This window comes from Leuciscus leuciscus, assembly GCF_965113295.1.
Source record: "Leuciscus leuciscus genome assembly, chromosome: 12".
In the NCBI taxonomy this organism is placed as follows: Eukaryota; Metazoa; Chordata; class Actinopteri; order Cypriniformes; family Leuciscidae; genus Leuciscus; species Leuciscus leuciscus.
The window spans coordinates 11528843-11551837 of record NC_138736.1 but is presented as its reverse complement, the minus strand read 5'-3'; the positions used below and the strand labels follow the sequence as shown (position 1 = coordinate 11551837).

The 22995-nt window shown below is 37.9% G+C and overlaps 1 protein-coding gene across 4 annotated transcripts in view; it reads left to right on the top strand.

Moving 5' to 3' along the window:
- The window catches only part of fam49al (family with sequence similarity 49 member A, like), a 43003-nt gene extending 21849 nt beyond the window's left edge, over positions 1-21154 (top strand). For all 4 annotated transcript variants that reach the window (XM_082186919.1, XM_082186917.1, XM_082186916.1 and 1 more), the window contains 6 exons: positions 10-87; positions 673-789; positions 1435-1514; positions 1637-1763; positions 3158-3228; positions 3307-21154. In XM_082186919.1, coding sequence (XP_082043045.1) covers positions 10-87; positions 673-789; positions 1435-1514; positions 1637-1763; positions 3158-3228; positions 3307-3370 — 537 coding nt within the window. In that variant the 3' untranslated portion in view covers positions 3371-21154. The remainder of the gene's footprint in view (positions 1-9; positions 88-672; positions 790-1434; positions 1515-1636; positions 1764-3157; positions 3229-3306) is intronic.
- Positions 21155-22995: the final 1841 nt, after the last annotated feature.

Here is a 22995-nt window from a genome sequence, read left to right as displayed (position 1 = left end):
TACTACTAGATGACAAATCCAGCCATACAGAATGACTTCAGCTACTATAGGAGGACCATCAGCAGGAATCGTCTGAACAACCAGCAGGTAAGATCAACGATCTGCTGAAATCGACATTACTATAGAATTGCTCACTCTACCACTGAGTTAGACACGTTCCTTGGTCAACATATTTTGTTGATCCTGGAACAACATTCCTGTCCAAAATGTAGTCCTAATCATAACTACCCCTGAGCCTATAAGTGATCTCTAAAATGAGAGGGAAATGATGGATGAATAACACTGATGTAGAAGCACCTACTGTAGCCTTGGTTGTGAGCCTAAACTTGATATAAACAGTAAACTTGTCCCTCAAATCTGATTGGTAGAAAGGAATGTTGTTCCAGGATCAACAAAGATGTTGATCCAAGAACATGTTGCACTAGGTGAAATCAGGTTCTGCAAAGGAGCACATCCGTTTTCAATGAAAACGACAAATCAAAATGAAAAATAGTGCAGAACACCAACTAGCAACCTACAGTTGAACAACCCCAAAAATAACCATTTGAGAATTTTATAAATGTCTGAGCAGAGATTACATTTGCATGTGGAGGTTAGTGAATGCGTTACTTAAAAAAGAAGCCTTTATATGCAACCGAAACATCTGAAGTAACATTTCCATTTGCATTACAGTTAGAAGCTGAGAATGAAGTAAATAATGAAATGGCCAATCGGATGTCGCTCTTCTACGCTGAAGCCACACCCATGCTCAAAACCCTGAGCAATGCCACGACTAAGTTTGTGTCCGAGGTAAGTAAGGTTTTCACAGAGGCTGTGTCTGAAATCACCCCCTTTACCCTTAAATAGGGCACTATTTGAGGAAACAGCCGTTTGTAGTGGTTTCCGAAACCACGGTGGACATTATCAAGAGCACTCATTCACTCCCACATTGCATCGCAATAACGTGTGTATAATCGATGTACGCTCAACGGTAAGAGAATACCCATAATGCACTGGAAGACGCCAGAAGATGGCACCCGCAGCTGAATCATCCATCCATCCATTTTCCAAACCGCTAGTCCAATGTGGGTGCAGTGTAATATCATACAGGTATAAATTCCTTTTTAATTGATTATTGTTTAATTAAGATTTATACATGCTAGTTTCCATGACAGAGTTCAAGATAAATCTTTTCATTACTACTGGAGCGGCCAGTTTGCTAAGCACAACTATGCAAAAGTGGCAGCCCTTCCGGCTCACTCAGTGTCCAAATTCACTCACTCGTTTTTATTCACTCCTACTAGTGGACTATATTAGTGGATTAATGTAGGGAATAGTGAATGAGGGTATAGGGAAAATTTCGAACACAGCCCAAATCTTCTGTAAATGTAGAAAACATAAATGTTGTCGCCCTCTAGAGGCTCTTACTGGTCTTGATTCACATGCATGTTGCAGAATAAGACTTTGCCAATCGAGGACACAACAGATTGCCTGAGCACTATGGCCTGTGTGTGCCGTGTCATGCTGGAGACTCCGTAAGTTCATCTGATTCAACGTCTTCCCAATAAAAGAATGCAATTATTAGAGTTTTTATTCATGTCAGTTATCCAGAATAGGTTAATTTTTGTTTAAAATGATCGCTATGTCCTGTCCCAAGGGAGTACCGGTGCCGTTTCACTAACACAGACACCATGCTGTTCTGCATGCGTGTGATGGTGGGTGTCATCATCCTTTATGACCACGTTCATCCAGTGGGTGCCTTTGCCAAGACCTCCAAGATTGATGTAAGACCAACTTATTTATTTAAGATACAGTGAACCTTAAAAATGTATGAATGTCATTCATTGCATTATATGGTATATTAAAATATCAAAGTAAAAAGACACTTTCCAAAAAAAAACATTACTGTTAAAAAAGTATGGACACTTTCTGGATGTCAACTTTTAATAGATCACATTCACAGTTAATGTGAACTATATCTTGAGGAGACTTGATATCAAAACCAATAGTTAGTTTATAGCTATAGGCTATGGAAAAGCATAATTGGTTTGCAGATTGTATTTTGTTTGTTTAATGCAAGGAAACTCATACATTTAAGTGTGGCTAGAGTGTCTTCAGGCAGATTCAACTGCTGCATATTTTGAGAATATTATATTATTGAACTGCTCTCGTACAGTAGTTCACCCATGTACTCACTCTCATGTCATTTCAAACCTGTATTTTTTCTTCTTCTTCTGCAGAACATAAAAGATGATGTTAGGCAGAATATTCACTCTTTTTCATAGAATGAAAGTGAACGGGGACTGCTTAAAACCGGTTCAAATTGTGCACAATTTTGTTGAAGCAGTGCCATAGCCGTATTTTAGCTTTGTGTGATGTAGTAAAAATGACATTACTTACTGAAAATCTTAACCCTCTGCTGCAGGTCTGAAATATCATGTGCATCAACTACACATCTTTGCATGTCATATTTAAATATACACTACCGTTCAAAAATGTTGAAAAATTAAGATTTCTCATGCTCACCAACACCAAGGTTGCAAGTAAAAATTTAAAAATAATAGTTTTCCATTTTAATATATTTTGAAATAAAATGTATTCTTATGATGCCAATGCTGAAATATATCAGAAAAAAAATCTTTAAAATTGTAACAGCGTTTCACAATATTACTGTTTTGTATGTATGATCAAATTATTGCAGATGGCGAGAAAGAAAGACTTCTTTCAAAAATATATTTATTCCAACCTTTTTACTGGTAGTGTTTTTGAATGCAGGAGACATTTGAGATCTGCAGGGATTTTCAGTAAATAACGGCTTAAATATTTCTCAGTTCCTCACATAAATGCTATTGTATGACTTTAGAAGACTTGCAATATAGTGCTCAGGTGGACTACATTTAAGGTGCTTATTTGGCATTTTTGGAGCTTGACATCATCAGTCCCGGCTTTCAGTTTATGGAAATGAGCAAGCTGGATGATTCTAATATCTCCACATAATGTGGTGCACCTTAATCTACCTGGAACAGCACTATAGGGGTTTGTGATTGTTCACACATATATATATTTTTTTATATGGGGCTGTCCATGATCGCAGTCAGGGGTGAGGGACAAAAAGGGGTGACCTTTCTTTTAAAGCTGTATTTTCGCATGCATGCGTGTGTGTGTGTGTGTTTTGCAGATGAAGGGCTGCATCAAGGTGTTGAAAGAGCAGCCTTCAAACAGCGTGGAGGGACTGTTGAATGCACTGAGGTGAGTGTGGAGTAAATCACTTCACACAAAGAATGTGCAGTACATGTATGACCTGAAAATGTACTTTCTTTCATCCAGGTATACAACAAGACATTTAAATGATGACAGCACCTCTAAACAAATCAGGGCTCTGCTTCAATGAGAGCAGGAGGAGAGGGAGGAACCACAGAGAAAGAGACTGTCAGAGAACAAGCGATGGTGGCTGGCAATCCTCTTAAACCTGTTTGTTTACAAGCGCAACTTGATCTCAAATTAAATAAGATATTCTAGAAAAGAAAAAGGAATACGAAAATAAATATATATATAGAGAGAGATTGTTGATGGTTCATCACCGTGTGTCATTTTATAAAAGCAGGAAAAATAGAGATATATATGTATATTAAAATTCATTACTTAAACAAAACTACCCGGTGTGGATATAAAGGTCTTTCAAAAACATATTAAATATTTAAGAATTGAAGTAAAAAGCGGTAGTTAAAACCACCAACAAAACTGGTTCATATTCCAAGTTACGTCTGAGAGTATTTTTGCACACTTGAAAAGGAATCCCACTTCACAGGAAAGACTTTAACATGGCTTGAAACTGTATAGTTCAGATCCTTTTTCATGCGTTTAGACTTGATTTGATTTGCAATGCCTTTGCCTCGTTATCCTCGATATGCTTCATCCAATGCATTCTGGGAATTGTGGGTTTCTTGAATAAAACTGCAGTCCTTGGCATTTCATCTACGGCACAAAGTCTGTTAAAGGATAAATGTAAAGATCACATACTTGAGACACATCTCTGCTGACATCGCCAGAAATCAAACTATAATCCTCTAGCTGTATATACTCGGAAAGCACAGGACAGTTTTGTAAAGAAATGAAGCGTTTTGTTAGACTTCTTCACTAGTGCTGTACAGCAATACTCTACCACCAAGGTGACAACTGCAAACACGTTCATTTGAAATGCCTTCATACCAATGTATGAGACGCCAGATAATGCTAACAGCTCATCTGTGGAGTTTAAAGGCCAGTTGTACATATCATTAGACGAACAATCCTTTAAAAAGCTTGATTTGTTTTTGCTCTTGTAAAGTTGACGTTAAAACGGAGCGAGTAAGCCATGAAACTGTAATTCAGACGCAAACACACATTCTGCCCTGTGCCATAGCTGCTTCTTGTACCACCGCGTCACATTCAGTCCAGACGGAGTGACATGCACATCATTAGTAGAGAGTTAACAAACAAAAACCAAAACACACCATTGTGAACAACACAGCGATGTGGATTTGCTGTCCTCTGTATCCAAAAGCAAATCATTGCCAAATGAGACTGCAACTTTGCCTTTTAGATAGATAGAAGTGATGCGCTGTGTGACGTTCGAGTGATTCGTTTTGTCATGAACACAATCTCCTGAAATGGGAAAACTAAAAAAAACAACAGGCTTGAAGGTGCAAAAACACTTGACTTGGTGTAAATAAGAGGATTTTTCTTGTTGAGGACTAAACAAATGTTCCATCGAGATTCTTTGTTAGAATTACAGAATAAAAAAAAGAAAAAGATGTGGGTTGAAAAACAAAAATGAATCAAAAAGATTATACCGCGACAAACGCAGTGCTGTACTTTGAGTGTCTCTCGCCATTAGTCGAACTTGATTTGATCTTCTAATATGTTTTCTATATGGGGTTCTGTTGAAAAACAAAAGCTCTGTATGAATATATAGATGGCATGCTGTAAAAGTTCAGACAAGACTGTAAATATGGTGTTTTTATTCATTTTTAATTGTTCGGTGAATCTGAATTGGGTATGTGTTGTCTCTAAGAAAACCATGCGTTTTGGCTTGGACCATCGGACTTGCCGTAGACATGTTCCAGATCTCCAACTTCATATCAGCGGGGAAATTCAAACAGGGCAGGGAGGAGGGTGGGGGGGACGGGCTGTCCATTTGCTTGTTATTTTGTACATTTTGTGCAAGAAATAAACTTGTCATTTACTACATTCAACATGCCATTTTGTCATTGACCTTTGTTCTCTGACTTTTTTCCTCATAAAAGGTTATTCCATCTTCAGAATGAAGCACAGAAGTATATTTCTAAGGTTGAATGATGTCAGATATATAATGATGCTTTGAATCACACTGACTCAAGTAAATAAGTGTTGTGTGTTGCTGTCCATGGTGCTGTTTTCTGAACTCAATTAATGCCAATCACTGCAAAGGACAGCCTATCTATTCATTATCTATACAGTTCAGAGAATTAATATGGGCCAAAAATATGAATACAATGGGTGTCATGTATTTATAACTTAACGCAGGTGTATCGGAAAGTTGGATTATCTGCAGTACTTTAGAATGGTCAGATACAGTAAATACATTCATAATGTTATTAAAGATTGATTAAAAAAAATTCTGTTCTTTCTTTTCATCAAAGAATCCTGAAAAAAAAAATGTATCACAGTTTCCAGAAAAAAATATTAAACAGTAGCCTACAACTGTTTTCAACATTGATAATAATAAAAAAAATTAATCTTGAGGATCAAATTAGCATAGAAAAATGTGAAGGCTGGAGTAAAAAAAAAAAAACTTTTTAAAACAATCCTAAACTCATTAACAGTAGTGAAGTTTCAAAATGCATTCAAAACATATTTTCACTCAGAAAGTCTGAGATTCAACAAACTATATTATTAAATATTTTAGGATCTGGATGCTGGCTAGCATGAACAAGTTGCACACAGACTTGTGAAATTCAAATCTAACAAATGAGACCATATGATTTTTATTTATTTAACTTAAGTCAAATCATTTTGCAAGCATTATTAATAACCGTAGTTATGCTCAAAAGTCAACACACCCCTTGAAGAATCTGCAGGGGTTTTTTTTCTTAAATTGCACGTTATTTCTTATTTAGCACTGTCCTAAATAAGGTATTTCAAATAATAGATGTTTAGTCCACAAGACGAAATAACTTAATTTATAAAAATGACGCTGTTCAAAAGTTTACATACCCTTTATTTTTAATTGTTACCTGGATGAGCAATGACTTTTTGTTGTTTTGTGATAGCCGTTCATGAACCCCTTGTTTGCCCTGAGCAGTTAAACTGCCCACTGTTCTTCAGAAAAATCCTCCCGCTCCTGCACATTTTGTTGGTTTTCCAGCATCTTCTGCATATTTTAACCCTTTCCCAAAAGTGACTATGATTTTGAGACCCATCGGCTCTTAATGCATCATGTTTCCTTCTTGAGCATCAGTGAACGTTTTCACAGGTTTTCTTAGGATTCTAAATTATCCTATAATTTCCTATTATATAAGTGTGTAAAGATGGATCTCCAAATCATAGTCACTTTTGGGAAAGGGTTCAAATATGCAGAAGATGTGCAGGACCCGGAAGTTTTTCCTGATAAAAAGTGTTTACAAATCATTAAAACAGTCGTTGATCATGTAGTAGGTGAAAACACAAGTCCTGCCCAAATACCCACACTTGTAGTCTTGGCCACTCGAGAGAGCGTGTGCACGCAATAAGATGCAAGTGCGCAAGATTGTCCCAAGTCTTAAAAACGTGCCATTAATGCACAGTGCACACTAAACCTACACTATCTCGAATAGCGCTTCAGAGCGGTATTCGTGGCTAAGGGTATCCCATCATCATGCATCAAATTCACTTCTGTACCCTGATATCATGAGATGTTGAGGAAAACATTCCATTGTAAGTTAAAATAATTATATATTACATATAATTTGGTAGTAAAACAAAGTGTTGCACATTTTATTGGGGTATTTTGTACAACAATTGCATCTGCTTTTTAGCACTAATTTAGAAGAAATGGTTACATAGCGACTACTGACCAGTTTAATTTAAAATACAAAGTATTGAAAAATAAATAAAGCTCTGTAAACCCTTACATCTTTACACCCATCAGGTAATCAAAAGTTCTACACACACTTGGGTCAAATACAGTAAGCAGACAAGTGGTCAAGTGCGCAGACGCCAGTGTGGGTATCTGGACAAGCCCACTGAATATAAATGCAACATCCAAAGTTTTAAGTGTTTTCTACATCTGGTTTTCAATATAGGGGAAAACTCATATGTTAGAAATTTGTTCACAAACGGTGGATATTAGCTTCACATCTAACCACCAGGGGGCAGCAAAGTATTAAATTTGAGACTTCTCATCTTCACAGCTCATGAGTATCAGGGGGCCCTAAAATTTTTATAGCTTCATATCAGCTCTTATTAAAACATTTACACCCACATAAATCATATGTACATAAATGTTACCACATCTTTACAGAAGCCCAGAGAGTTTGAGGAGGGTCTGGTGGATATAAGTGCAGAGAGAGCTTTAATAATCTGGGGCAGAAGAACACACAGGAGATGAGATGAAGTGTGTGGTTATTATTGGAACACTGTGAAGAACTTAGACATAAATTGAACACGCATATGATTCATGCACACAGACCTTTCTGTGAAAATGTATAGAAAAAGATACAATCCCATGTTTTTCATACTTTAAATGCACCATCTTCAAGTAACGTTGTATTCATATTTGTGTTGCTTTGACACCGCAAACTAATTATGACGTCTATTGATTCAACCACTTTGTTCTGAATGTACCCTTACTGTAATTACAATTTAACCAATTAAAGCTCACTATAGTCATCTGCACTGCATTATTCATAAGTAGATGAAATGTTTATTTCAGCCCTCCGTACCTTTGTATATTCAAGACTTGCATCCATCTGAAAATAAATATTTTATCAGAGACTGATTATATTGTCATGAAGTGAGCTGCCATGTCTAGACATGTCCAGTGCTGACCCAGTAAATATACAGGCAGTCCATCATCTCAGATCTGTCCATTGAGACTATGAGAATGCTATATCACCCTTCCTGCCAAAGACTAATGTTGGAGGATCTTTGGCAGTATTTTCCAGAGATTTCCAGGTAATTTGAGGACGGGCGAGTCCGTTGGCAGGTGCACAAACCGGCTCAACGTGCACCCGGCCGTGCCACTCCCGAAATCAACAGGAAAACAGAAGAAAGAGAGGGAAGTAAAGTGTGGATTTTCTATCCGGAGGGCACGAACTGTGACAGTTACTGTCTGTGTTTTATGACAGGGGCCCTTAAGGGTTGATGAAAGTGTGCATGTCATTTTACTGCATTAAGATTAGTGTTAACCCACTTTATCAGTATGCTCCCATAACCCTGAGTCTAGGAAACTAACAATGCAGTTGTTGTGCGTATTCAAGATAAATCTTGGCACAAATGAACTGTGGTTATATTTCCCAACCGTCATCACCTCCACCTGCCCTGTTCACACCCACACCAACTGTAACAAAGAGCGGTTACACAGCAAATCATACCCAAAACATTAACATGGACGCTTACTATTGTCTAATGCGTGTGTGTGTGTCTGTCTGTCTTTGTGTGTGTGTGTGTGTGTGTGTGTGTGTGTGTGTGTGTGTGTGAGAGAGAGAGAGAGAGAGAGAGAGAGAGAGAGTGTGTATCAGTTTTGAGGGAAAACAAAATTAAAATGTAAATGTGTATATATAAACACAAACAGATGCTATATGGAAAAATGCAGTCTGGACATTCTTTAAAATGTGTACATTTCCATTCTATAAAAAAGAAAGAAAAAAAAAAGTCTTAACGTAAACCATGACAAAATGTTCATTTTATGGGTGACGTGTTCCTTACATTTCTGTGCATCTATACTGTTCAGACCTCATAGTGTGAAAGCACAGACTCATACTGAAAACAGAAAAGAAGAGGATTTCCATGAGATGCTGTGGCAAAACTTCAAGAAGATTATCACAAAGGCAAGTTCTCTCTCTGAGGGCCAACAAAATCTTCATTCCGCTTTATCTTCAGAAATCTATTCAAAAGTCATGGAAAAATCATTTAGACCAATAGCCAGCAGTGTAACTTACATTACTTACAAAGTTATAACTACTTAAAATCTTTAGCCGTTCCGCATGCAAACTTCCCACACCGATGTGTAATAAAAACCATAATACCCTTAAGTCCAGACATAAGAATTATTTCCAGGCATGGTAAAGTCATTAACCTCACACCTACAGTATAAATTCTCTGTTACTTATATTAGAAGTGTACACACACATATATGCAAGCTAGAGATTCTTTAAGTTACATAACATAAAACACAAGGACATACGTGTGTCCTTAAGACTTGCATAAGTGTGCTTATGCAAGTCAACTTTATGGGTTAAGAGGGTTGTGTAGTATGCTACTGTAGGTTTCAGCACTGAAACAGTTAACCGTTCTGCAAACGTCTGAATGCCACTCCCACCAGGGCTTATTTGCATATGAGACATTTAGCGGGAAAGCCTCCTCTCTCTGCTTTGTCTTTGTGCCAAAGCCCCTCCCTCATGGCGGGATCTGATGGCGGGAAAGCAAGCGCGCTAAACTGCAGCAGACCGGCTCTGGCCACTCCCATCCCCGTCTCCCGCGGCAACCGGTGGCCAACGGCCCGGCGTACCCAGGCAACCAGTGAAAACATTCAACCTTGATCTAGAAACCCACTGGCACAAACATACACGGCTTGAGGAAAGAGATAGTGTTGAACAAACACACCCATATAAAGACTCATACTGTAGACGGCAATAGCACACATATCAGAAACACACACACACACACACCCAGAGCGCTGCAGGGGTTAAAGGGAAATGTTTAACGCCCACATTGTTCTCTCTCTCTGGTTTTGGCGCGAAATACCCTGGAAAATAAAAGGTTATTTTAAATGACAGGAGGAGAACAAGACATGACACAAAAGAGACTGCAGAGCTGTTATTTAAGACGACGACGACGACACACACACACACACACACACACACACACACGCCTTTTACTGCATATTGACCCGTAATATTGACAAAACTAAACATAGACAGTGAGGGGAAAACTGTTCAGGTAAACAAAGACAGAACAAACTAACATTGATGTCTTCAATCTCAAGGCTGTGTAAAACTGTTTCCCCTCATTTATTTCTTCAATGCACAGCGTATCTATCAGGGCAGCTGAGGGACTTTTGGCGGGATTTTTGCCGGCTTGAGCCTGTGTGTGTGTGTGTGTGTGTGTGTGTGTGTGTGCGTGCGCGCGCGCGCATAGCGTCTTTCATAAACAAGTCGTTCCAGTTATGCAGTGCTGTTTGGGCTGAGTAACATTAAAAATGTTGATGTGTTGTAATTTAACTAAGTGTTTGCAAAAAAGGGTACTTTCAGAAATATGATCTGGTTCTCAAGCTCAGATTATCCTATACAATGGCATGGAATTTAACAGGCTGGAAAATGTAACAGGCTGAAATCTAAGCGTTAAATTTAACTATTGTTAACGGTCGGCATTGACAGTTATCTTACATCAGACTGTCAACTTGAAGCTTATTTTGATATTAACATACCCACACTTTATCCACTTTCAGCTGCCTTGGTCTCCTCTTTTTTTTAATGAATTATTCTTAAAGGGATAGTTCACCCAAAAATGAAAATTCTATCATCTGGAACAGGTGATTTTTGGGTGAACTATCCCTTTAAAGTCTTAATTTAAGAGTTATAAGTTATGACCCAAAACAACCAGCTATGAGGTGAAACAACATTAGAAACTTTAATTTTAAGCAATTTAAAAAAAAATCTTTTCTTCTCTGACAAAAAAGAAAAAAAAAGAAAACGTTTTTATTTAATGAATGTTGTGTATTTAATGAGGGAAATAACTACAATCCCATGAAGCATTGCGCAGAACAATTGGATTAAAAAGCAATGGAAAAACATAACTATTGATTAAAAGATGTTGACTATGTATATAGAATTTACTGCAAAATATGTATCTATTCACAAATATAAGTAGTTTAAGAGTGTAGGGAGTCTGTATTACGTCATTCATAGTGCTTCATATGAGTGGGCATCTTTTTGGACGAGTAATGTAGTTTTATTTTTTTTACCAGGAACTCCACTTTTCAACAATTGTATATAAATTAAGTAAGGAATAATGCACATCCAGCTGTTTTTTATTGCACAATAAAACCCTTCAGGGTGATACAAGACCCCTCTGCTTTGCGTCAGGGTATAACTGACTGGATGTACATTATACAGCTTATTACACGGCTATTATTAGACGCAAAATATTGATTTGAGTTGAAATATTTTATTAGCTCATTAAACGCAAAGTTCATATCAAGCAGCTTTGAGCCTCAAAAACGAACAAATTCAAACAAGGGATAATGTTCATATCACTTGTTACCAGAGGTGTGAAGAGTACTTGAAAACCATACTTGAGTAATAGTACAGTGAAAATGACTCCATTAAGTTACAAGTCACCAATTCCAATACCACTTAAGTAAAAGTCTTAGAATATCTGATTTTAACAGTACTTAAGTATGTTACTGGTACTGAATGTAAGGCTCAAAGATGCACTAGTCTGGACTACACTGGACGTGCTGTTTCGGCCTCATCTCATACATAAAAACACCTACGAGTCACAACTAGCTGCTTATGCACTCGCATTCAGGTAAAGTAGCCTTGTTGACAAGTTTGGGTGAGTAAGGGAAAAAACACAATATATAGTACCTTCAATGCCCTGTAGATGGCGATATCACTTATTTTGTAGCAGAAACAAACAACCGCAGAAAAAGTTAGGTGCCATGCAAAATGTAACAAGTAATTGCATTACTCATCACAAATATATTAAAGAGTACATAATAAAAAAAATGTAGTCAAGTAGAGAGTAAAAAAGTAATATCTTTGATACTCAGTAAAACTACAAAGTAGCCAAAAAGATACTTAAGTAACATTTGCTCAAATAATTTACACCACAGCTTATAACACAGCTTTTCACCACATAAATAATGATGTGGACATGAAATATTGGTTTGAAAAGACAGTTTTAAAATATTACCTGATTCTTTAATTATTAATCCATCACAGTGTGCAAAACCATCATTAATACTGAAGTCCCCCAGTTTCATTTTACAGGAAATACGGTCAATAACTGAGGTGCAAGATGGCATCAGCTCCTATTTTTAGATCTGGAACCTGACTATTGCACATACTTTATACTTGCGATACGTTTACACTGTGATGTCACTTCCTGGAGGATGATGTAGAACTTGGCTTTTGTTAACAGGATTGCACAAAAGACAAACAGAATGTAAAGAGATATTAAGGGGAAAAAATACCTGGAATATTTATTAAAAGGATAGTTCACACAAAAATTTTATTACAAACATGTGCGACTTCAGCAAAACACAAATGCTGCTTTGAAGAATGCATGTAAATGAGAAGTGCGAACAATAAAAGTAGATGGTGGCCATCAAGGAGGATTTTGTCAACAACAGGACTAAAAACCACTTTAATTGTATTATAAAAGTCACCCAATAAAACTAAAGCATGAAATCCCGAGTCTCTGGTGACATGACATACGGAACAGACAACCGTTGTAGACAGAAAATCCTTGATCACTTTAATTCTATGGAAAATAACAGCTTGGACATTCTGCTATGAATTTCTCTTTTTGAGTTCCACAGGAAAAAAAAAAAAGAAGAAGAAAAAAAAACCAGTCAAACTAGTTTGGAACAACATGAGGGAGAGTAAATAAATTGACAACTTTGGGGTGAATTCTAATCAAAGTTAATCAACTGCCAGTTTTTTTATAAGCTGCACAGCACGTGTTGGGACATGGCAACGTCAGTTCAAACTAAAGCACTACAATAAAACCACTGAGTACAGTTAGTTGTGATGAAAGAAAACGAATTTGACTTTCATCCAGTATTTTAAGACTGGAATTGTGACCTGCAAATGTACTGCATAGTAGGAATGGCTTAACAGTTTTGTGGTATGAAGTGAATGTGACTGGGCATAGAGGAGTGCTGTCATTCCTTCAGCTTTCTTTCCCACACTTTCTACCCGCAGGGCCAACAATCACAACCAGACCAACCACCACATGCCTTACCTCATTCAACACAAACACATTAAACACTTTCTTACTGTTTCTTACACTCTTAAAAATACAGGATCCAAAAGGGGGATTATGCAGCAATGCCATAGAAGAACCATTTTCTCAGCATTTCAGTGAACAGTTCTTAAAAGAACCATATATTTTTAGCGTGAAGAACATTAAATATATAAAGAACCTTTTTCCATTCTAAAGAACATTTTTGTGTGATGGAAAGGTTCCGAGAATGTTAAAAGTTCTTCATAGATGCGAATAAAGAACCTTTATTTTTAAAAGCAATATCACTTATGCATGACTACACGTCTTATACCGATAATAAAATGTGCATGGTTAACTTAAAAGCCTGGATAGGGAAACACAGTGTAACCCTAAATATGAGGAATAACAATAGTGAAGCTCAAAAAAAAAAGGCAACAGCACAATACAAAGCACAGGGCATATCCGGGATATATGCTAAGAGCTTATGTAGCTCAAATCATTTAATACATGCAGAAAGGCTGAGTAATACACCGGGGTATTGGGGGAAAACCAGCTCTCTTGTGAGTAATGGTGGGAGTGTCTTCCAGCTGAGCGCCTCTCATCCTGTCGCTGGGAAAGAGTTCAGTGGGCCACTGAGAAAACAGGAAGTTCTGGAAGAGAGGAGCTGAGCTGCTCAAGGAAGGGGAAAAATAAAGTGCAGGAAAAACCCACTGCCCTCGGATTACATAACACAGCAGGAAATCTGCAGAGCTGTAACAGTCTATGCCAAAGTCACATGAAAACCAGCATCTGGATGCACGTACGTGCTCTTACGCGACATTAATATGCAAATTGGCTAGCCAAAAACTGTTAGGGATCATACTGTTCCCCACAGAGACATTTTTTTAAGTGTGCAAACACGAGGTAATTAAGCTCACCAAGAAACGCATACACTCAGTAAATGCATCTACATTACTGCACTTTTTGCCCTTAGTTTCCTCCTAATAGCAGCATTCACACAAGGACAGACACACACACAAAGCAGACAGCAGAACCTCAGATGTCTCCCTGCAGGCCTCTCACATCAGATCAGCGGCATGTGTCCTCTCTGACCTAGCCGGAGAATGAAGTATTCCACTTCACATTGCCAACACGCATCTGCCATCATCCAATCAGATAGCGTAATGCTCTGATACCTCCAGAAAACACTTACATATTCACACATGACGTGTTAAAAGCAAGTCTTTGTACACCTCGGAGCTACTAAAAGCCATTATATCACCAAATTATCACAATTGCAACAACATGCAAGTTTTAAAAAGAGCTGCATAAATCTCTCTGGAATGCTTGATTCTGATTATATTGTATAATGACAGCTAAAAATTATTCCATGCACTTCCCATCAATAATTACATAATTATTTAATTATTATATAAAATAATAAATGAAATACCATGATAGAACTAAGATATTCTTTGAAGTAGTTTTTATATATACACAACCATTCAAATGTTTGGGGTCCTTTTTTATTTTTATTTTTTATTTAATACTTTTATTTAGAAAGGATGCATTAAACTACAGCAAAGGCATTTATAATATTGCAAGATTTCTATCTCAAATAAATGCTGCTCTTTTGAACTTTCGATTTATTCAAATAATCCTGAAAAAAATGATCACCATTTCCTCAAAAATATTAAGCTTTCTAATAATTATGACTGTTTTTGACATTTATAATAATTATGTTTCTTGAGCCCCAAATAAGCATATAAGAATTAATTTTGAAGGATCGTGTGACCCTGAAGACTGGAGTAATGACAGGAATAAATCTGATCTAAAAATAGAAACAAATTCAAAAGAAAGCAGTTATTTTAAATTGCAATAATATTTCACAATATTACTGATTTACTCTATTTTTAACAAATAAATGCAGCCTTGGTGAGTATAAGAAACTTCTTTCAAAAACATGCATCAGAGTGTGAGGGTTAAACGGTGCAATCTGAATAATGTTAATGCTTATTCTGACAGAAGAAGAAATCTCTTGCATAATTAACAGCGTAAATAACAGGGAATGTGTAGCATGCTGACGTAAGGCAGAGTTATGTGAGAATGTAACTTGCTTATGGGCTGATAAAAAAAATCTGTGACGGAGGAGTGTTTTTTCTTTTATTGTGAGAAAGAGAGATGGTAAATGTGCGAGTGGGAGCTTGGAAAGAACAGAAGTGGAGACGTGGAGTATTCAAGACGATATTGAAACATCCAAGGCCGCGTTCAGTCTAGCATGGGCCCATTTACATCCACCACTGCTGAACGGACTCATCCTCCAAAGTCTCTAGAGGCAGGAAGGAAACAAGGTTTTGTCTCAGTAAAAGAGGGAGCAAGAGAGTGATATGGGGGAAAAAAAGAGATTAAAAAGGACACATCCAAGTGCTGCATCTTCACATGTGTGAGAGTTGAGAATCCCTAATACCCAGCCAGTTGGCAGTAAGTAGGAACGAGAACATATGCATGTGGTGTTTCCTGTCAAACAAAACTAGAGTGAGTCAGACACTTGTTTAAAAGGTGGCTGATTCCCGTAAGCCTTAGAAGACTTCTCACAACAAACACAAGTCCAGAGATATCCTGCATTAGACCAGCAGGCTTCCTCAACAACATGAACTGACAAAAAGGACACAAACAGTGGCCAGAAAAAGGAAGTAGTACAAATGGAAGTTGTGGGAGAGTGGCTGCGCTCGTAAAAAATGTGTGATTTTAAAAGAGTGCAGTTACATAAAGCAACTTCTTGTTATTCTACTCCTGCCAAGGACTCAGAAAAAGACACGTATTCAAACAAAGCTACTGTTCATCATCCCATAAGGCTGATTTATTCTTCTGATTCTGACCTACGTTTGTTTTCAACATTGATAAGAACTAATATAAATAACTGAGCACCATTAATAATTGTTAACTGAGCAGCAAATCAGCATAGTAGAATGATATTTGAAGGATCATGTGACACAGAAGTCTGGAGTAATGGCTGCTGAAAATTCAGTTGCCAGAGGAATAAATTACTTTTTAAAATATATTAAAATAAAGCTGTTTTACATTTTTTTCATGATAATTCACAATAACACTGTTTTTACTGTATTTTTTATCAAATAAATGCAGCCTTGATAACCATAAGAGCCTTGTTACAAAAATATTAAAAAAAATATTACTGACCTAAAACTTTTGAACAGTAGTGTATATTCTTAAAAGCCATGCCTATTTTGCAACCAACATTTTAATGCAGTCCACTGTGAAGTGGCCCAACAAAATTCAGAGGAAAAATATTTTTTTCAGTATTTGCCAAAGTTTTCCAGGTTTCTATCAAATCATTAGAAGCATTTTGTTTGCAACAAGTAAACTATGGTCGACATTATTGTGAAACTGTGAGAAGTGAAAGTGGCAAATAGTTATTTCACGACTTGTTGGACACTTCACATGCCAATCAGACAGACTTTTCTTGACTCAGTGAGCAGTTCTAAGCCACAATTAGCAATGTGGATCAAACAAGTCAAAAGTCTAGTAGCATGCAAATTTCCCGTTTATCCTTCCACAACATCATCATCTCTGTAGATAATCTCAAACGTTTAGAGGGTGTGTTTATTCCTGGGAAGCCAGTTAACTGTTACTTTATGGTTGTAATGAGTTTCATGCAAATCTGAGGCCTCCTAAGTGAAGGGCAGTTTCACCAGGTTCCACAAACCAGACATTGAGACCATAAAACAAAACTGTAACGGTTTATGTTGAGGAAGTGCTGACGATGGGAAAAACCACCCTCAGACAAGACACAGAGACAAACCACTAGGTGTTTAGAAGGGAACATTGTGATCTTAAGTGATGGCCAAGATGGTTCCCTGCAGTATTGCTGGTAAAGGCTATTATTGCGAACTGATGGCCTCTTATCGAATAAACCAAGTAAGGCCGCACCAGTGTGTCCAATCCAGTGTTATTGAGAAATTACCAGGCAAGGTCCTTCCCTCACCACAGGAATGAGCTACAAGTTCATAAATACAAGTCTCCCTGCTTATTTTGCATGACATTCACGCTGAGAGATGTGTGGAATTCAAGTTCCGTGTTTTAGTCCAGATAACAATACCCTGAGGCTTTCTGATAAAGATACCATGGGCTCGAATAACAGGATCCATAGAGTGTTTAGGGAATTGCAGGCAAGAGCGTAAACATATATAGACGTAAATGTATTGTTAAGTAGCAGGACACCTATGGATCAAGGTCGAATGGGGGCACAAAGTAGCAGACAGGCCGGCAGCCAACTCAAACAAGGAAATGGGTCGTCCAACCACCCGGCCAGCATCTGACCACCACATATGCACAAAAAGGAACTGAACAATGGTTTAAATGCACGTTCAATTGAGTTACGCTACTTAGTCCAGCCAATTCTGTTGCGTTTCCCTCAGTTTGCAACTTATTTCTGTCCAGATTCCATCCAAATCTCATTCGGCTGCAAAGCAACAACACGAGAAACATTCAAACCAGACAAAATAGCTCAGATATGTCAGGAACCCAGCTGAGAAAAATGTGATGAAATGCCACAAATTACAACCTTGGGAGCATGAATGTGAAAAGATAGTGGGCCCGACCTTCGTTAAAGTGTGGCATTAGTACCGTGTGTTTGGGTTAGGGCTGAAATAGAGATACTGGTTCCCTTATGAATATAACATGATGTCTTGTGCCAGGAAATAATGTGTTTTCCAGTTGACGACACAGTTATGGTGTCAAAAACAAGTGCTAGTGCTGAAGTCATGGATATTGTGAATGTCAACACAGTCCCGTATTACGGGCACTCATGCAAATGAGTCTGGTGAAAATGAGCGATTACAAACTGCAATGTTTGTGTTAACCTTGCCTCAACGTTACAACACTCTAAATTCTGGTAAATATTATTCACGCTTTCAAGTAAGCTCTTTTGGTCAAAAACAAGGACTGATCCACTCTTCAGGGTTCATTACGAGTGTTTCTAATTTACTTTAGTAATAAAAAAATAAAAAAATTGCATTTTCAGTTACATCTAGTTCTGTAGGCAGCTAACTGGAATCAACAAACTCTTGCATGTGCCCACACGTCTGTCTGTAGTAGTTGTGTTTGTTGTGTGTTAAGTTACTATCAGTGTCTGTCTGGCTGTGGAGTGTATATTAGCTGCATTTGTCAGGATAGCTCCAGATGGCCTGGTGTTTTGTCTAAGGGGATTAGGATTATCTTATAGACTCAAGACGAGTTTAAGAGCGATCACACTGTCTGACTACGCAGGCCTAATCCAAACTCCTCAGAAAAAGAGGGAGCTACATTTCATGCATACCACAATTCATGCACACTTGAGCTCTGTTATTGATATTGCTGCTCTACTCCCTACATAGGCAGCAGCCTTTTAAAGCCCAAAAAGTGCTTTGTTTTTTTTATGCGTACACTAGGGAATATGTACACTGCATGTAAAATTTCTTCATCAGCATAGTGTACTGTATGTGGCACAGCCGATGTTTCTAAAGACCCAGGTATACTTCAGTTGACTGCACAACAGTGTTATTTTAGTTTTATTAATATTTTAAATAGTTTGTAAATATAATAAATGTAATAAATATTTTTCAGCTTTATTTCCATTAACGGAAATGGCTTTAATAGTTTTACTTAACGATAACCCTGCTGCACAAGCCTATTCAAAGTATCACTGCATGCGCACTACCTAGTGGACATTTCTGTTTAAGTGCTCAAATCATTTGCACATGCACTGTTGTCTGCACAGACACAAAAATCCAGCTGCACGCAGCTGTCAGCGGACTGTGTTGATGACAAAAATGACATCACACAGACAATCCGCGAACTGGAGCAGAACACAGGAAGTATACTTTCGGCATAAACGGGCAAACACTGTACGCTCAGCTCACACATGCACATTTTTGCACTAATTAGTTTGACCACAACGTAACAATACTGGTCCAGTCAAAAAAGAAACTGAAGAGTCGAAACAACAACAAACTACTGGAGAAAGCACCAACAACAGATACAACCTTCTACAACCAAAGACACATGCAATAGAGGGCTGCAGGAATGGTGCATTTTTGTAGTCTAAACCCAGAAGCGAGTTAACATTTTAGCACTCCACTGTTTGGAAGTCAATGGGTTTCTTGAAAGGGTTTTTGGTTAAATGCCTGAAATAGGGTCTGTGGTAAACTAGAAACTAGAACGCTATTACAGCCTCATTGTGTCTATAATCAAGCTCTTGCAAACTATTCTAACTCAAATTTCAGGGAAAATGTTTTTTAAATAAAGACTGAATGAGTTGTCGGAACGTTAGTGACTGTGACATTGATTGAAGTCATGCGACTATGGTGTAAGATTGTTCATAGCCTACGTTTAGCTTTTTATGCTTCATAAAAGTTGTCTTCATTTGTAAAGATCATCATAATGAACAAAATGTGTAAGAATCAAACTTTTGTTGGTCAGAGCTTATTTTCTGCAATAATCCAAAACCCATTGGAAAAATATTGGGTTTTTAAATCGAGAAAACCTCGATGATACCAACTTTTGGGTTGGCCTACAAAAATGCATAATCAATGTAGTGCTCTACTAACAATTTGGCCAAAATTAGGTACTTTAGAAGAGCCTTAGTGTTAGTAGCATACTTATAATGCCTTAAAATGCTGCCTAGGTAGGAAGCTCACTAGGGCTGTCTTTAGAGGAAGCATAACTAGGTAGGAAGGCATCAAGGCAAGTCCAAATCCAATGTTAGCTTCACTTCCTGATCCTGAGATGCCTTCATCTAATCCATCTTTAAAAGGCAGCATAGATGTATCCTTCCCTACCATTGATATCCCACAATCCTGTGCTTTCCATTCTGTGCCAGCTACAAAATAAAGATGGCATCTGAAAGTAGCGGTTGGTAGTCAGTTTGTGTGTAAATGTAAGTTTTTGACCAATATTTTCCACTTTTGATGTGATTTCTAGCCAGAAATTACTATAGCAGTAATTAAATATTTGCTTAGTTATCAACAAAGCTTGCTCTAATTTGCTGTAGATTATTAAACCTTTATGCTGCCTCAAAAGCCTGTCCGAAATCAGTTCGTGAGGAACCTTGGCGCGCAAACGCTGCCTACGAAGTCATTGCCTGGTAAGGCAGCAAGGCAAGTTTTCAGACACAGCCTGTGTTTTGGAAACAGATCCAGAAAGCAGTACGTGTTCACAAACCCTTTTTCGTTAAGAGTTCTGGGTTGAAATCAGGATAATCAAACTATTCAGATGTAATTGCACATACATAAAGTACACACCTGCCATTAATAAATACAGAGTTATAGTAGAGAATGACAAACAAACATTCTTGACGGCGCCCACGTCTCTGAACGCACACAGATACGGTTCACTATCAGGTCACAGTACAACAAGGTTAAAAGGTATGTTATCAGTGTTCCGGTTTATGCAATACATTATATACCTTAACTGACACCAATTCTGAGGAAAGACGGTGAGCTTGAAGTCTGCCGCATGGCTATTCCTAACTCCAACACAAAACTGACCTCTGGTAAGGACTGGGTGTACAGACTGTTCCACTGCACTCTGGAACAACATGATTCATTCTCTAGTCTACGCTATCATTACTGCAAGAAAAAGAAAATGAGAGACAGAGACAGATAGTGGAGGGAAAACGAGAAAAGCTGAGAGAGAAGAGAATATGAAGACATGACCTCCCCATTTAAGCTGATATTCAGGTAATGAAGGGGAAAGGTAAGAGGAGAGGGGGGGTATCAGAGAAAGTGAAGGAGAGAGCGAGATAAGACGATGAAAGGAAACCGAATCATGCATGTCGGTTGGGTTTCGAAGGCTACCGAACCTTGATAGGGGGCCAGCGGAGGGAATGGACTGTGTCTAACCATGACCCTTATTCACTTCACACAGACACACGGCCCTCACCAACACAGGGCACAACACACATAGGCTGAATCCCAATTCTTATACTTGCAAAGTACAAACTAATATACACGAAAAAAATTTTTTTTTTTTTTTGAAAAATACTAGTATTAAAGGACAAGTTCGGTATTTTACATTTAAAGCCCTGTTTTCCGATGAAATACAATGGTTAAGATTGAAATTTGGACACATGCTGCTGGCCCGAGAATTTTCGGTTTCTGTGGTAGCACCCCCCCACCTCCACAATGGCTGCATAGGTGCACTGGAACAATCCTTCCTAAAACGCATTAAACTTTCGTTTACAAAGACGTGAAACTCACCGAGTGGTCAGGGGTGTTCACTGATATGCTCACACAAAAATCGCTGCAAAAGATGCTTTCCAACAGGTGTTTTACCATTCGTTGTAAAACTGTGGACCTATTTTTCCAAACGCCTCACACCCGTACATTCTTCCATTGAGAGCTTGAATAATAGACACTCTAGCCCACAAACAACCCCATTTCCGTTTCCGGCGGCGGAGTAATACCGTACCTCACAGCACATCCAATACAAGTCAATGGAGTTGGACAAAAACTACGATAAAACCTGTTGGAAAGCATCTTTTGCAGCGATTTGTGTGTGAGCATATCAGTGAACAGTGAACACCCCTGACCACTCGGTGAGTTCAACGTCTTTGTAAACGAAAGTTTAATGCGTTTTGCACATTTGCAACAGATGACATATACACAACAAAATACTTTACACAATATTTACAAGCAAACCACAAAGGGCAATATATTAAGTAATATGGATATTATGTGAATTGGTTCAGCCTTAGGATTCAGTGCACACTTTCACAGATCTAAGTAATCATGACTTTCTATGTGCATTTGAAATGGGCTAGTTCAGATCTAAACATGACTGAAAATAACAGGATAATTAAGCAAACAAACTTGACCCAATTCTCCAGTTCTCAGCGTGGCTTAACTTGGGACTATTTAAACATTACATCAGCTGGTTTTCTTTTATTCAAGATTCAGTAGTTGGGAGGGAGAGAGTGGGGAAAAAAGGAGAATCAAGCCAACAGCAGTATAAACTGGCTAATCATCCCAGTGAGAAGTAAACAAATATTCTTGCATAACGAACAAACTGCATTAAAGATCAAAAGCAAGCTAAGAGTTGAACAAACATTAAAAGCATTGTAGGAAAGTGTTGCTCACAAATGTTTCATAAAAAAAAAAAAAGTTTACTCAAAATATACTGATTCTTTTAGTTGTAAACCCAAATGACTCAAGAAAAATGTTGAAGACTGTGCTGGTCGCTCTTTTCCATGCGATTGCATTTGAATGGGGAATTAACCATAAACATGGTCCAATAATACAAAGCACAAAGTTATCATGGTGAATTCTTGAAATGTAGAACAACAGTCACATTAACCACTTTTTAGAAAGCTTTTCAAACACTGAAAAACCTTGATTCCTCATTGATTGTAACTGAATGACCAGAACATTCTTAAAAAATTCTCCTTTTGCATTTCACAAGGCAAATTCACAAGGCAAGCATCTCAACAACAGAAAGTCAAACTGTTTGGCACAACATAAGGATGAGTAAATAATGCAAAACGTCCTTAAAGGCAGTGGTCAGACTAGTAAAAGTAGTTAAGTTGTAAGATTTTATGAAGTAAACAGTCAGACGACATGCAAGGTCAACAAAAAACAGCTGTCTGCCGTTTGCCTTAGTTCTTTTTCCATTCACTTTCATCCTTGAGAACTCCCTGATCTAAATGCGCTGTTATCCGTCAAGAGGAAGCTCAGCTGACCCACTAAGACTTTCCCGCCAAGCCTTGAACTCTCGCAAAGCTAAAATAAAACTCGCATTCACACACACAAGGATGAGAGGCTGCCTGTCACACCCCTTATACCGGAATCACCGGCACCCGCTCAGTCCAAATCA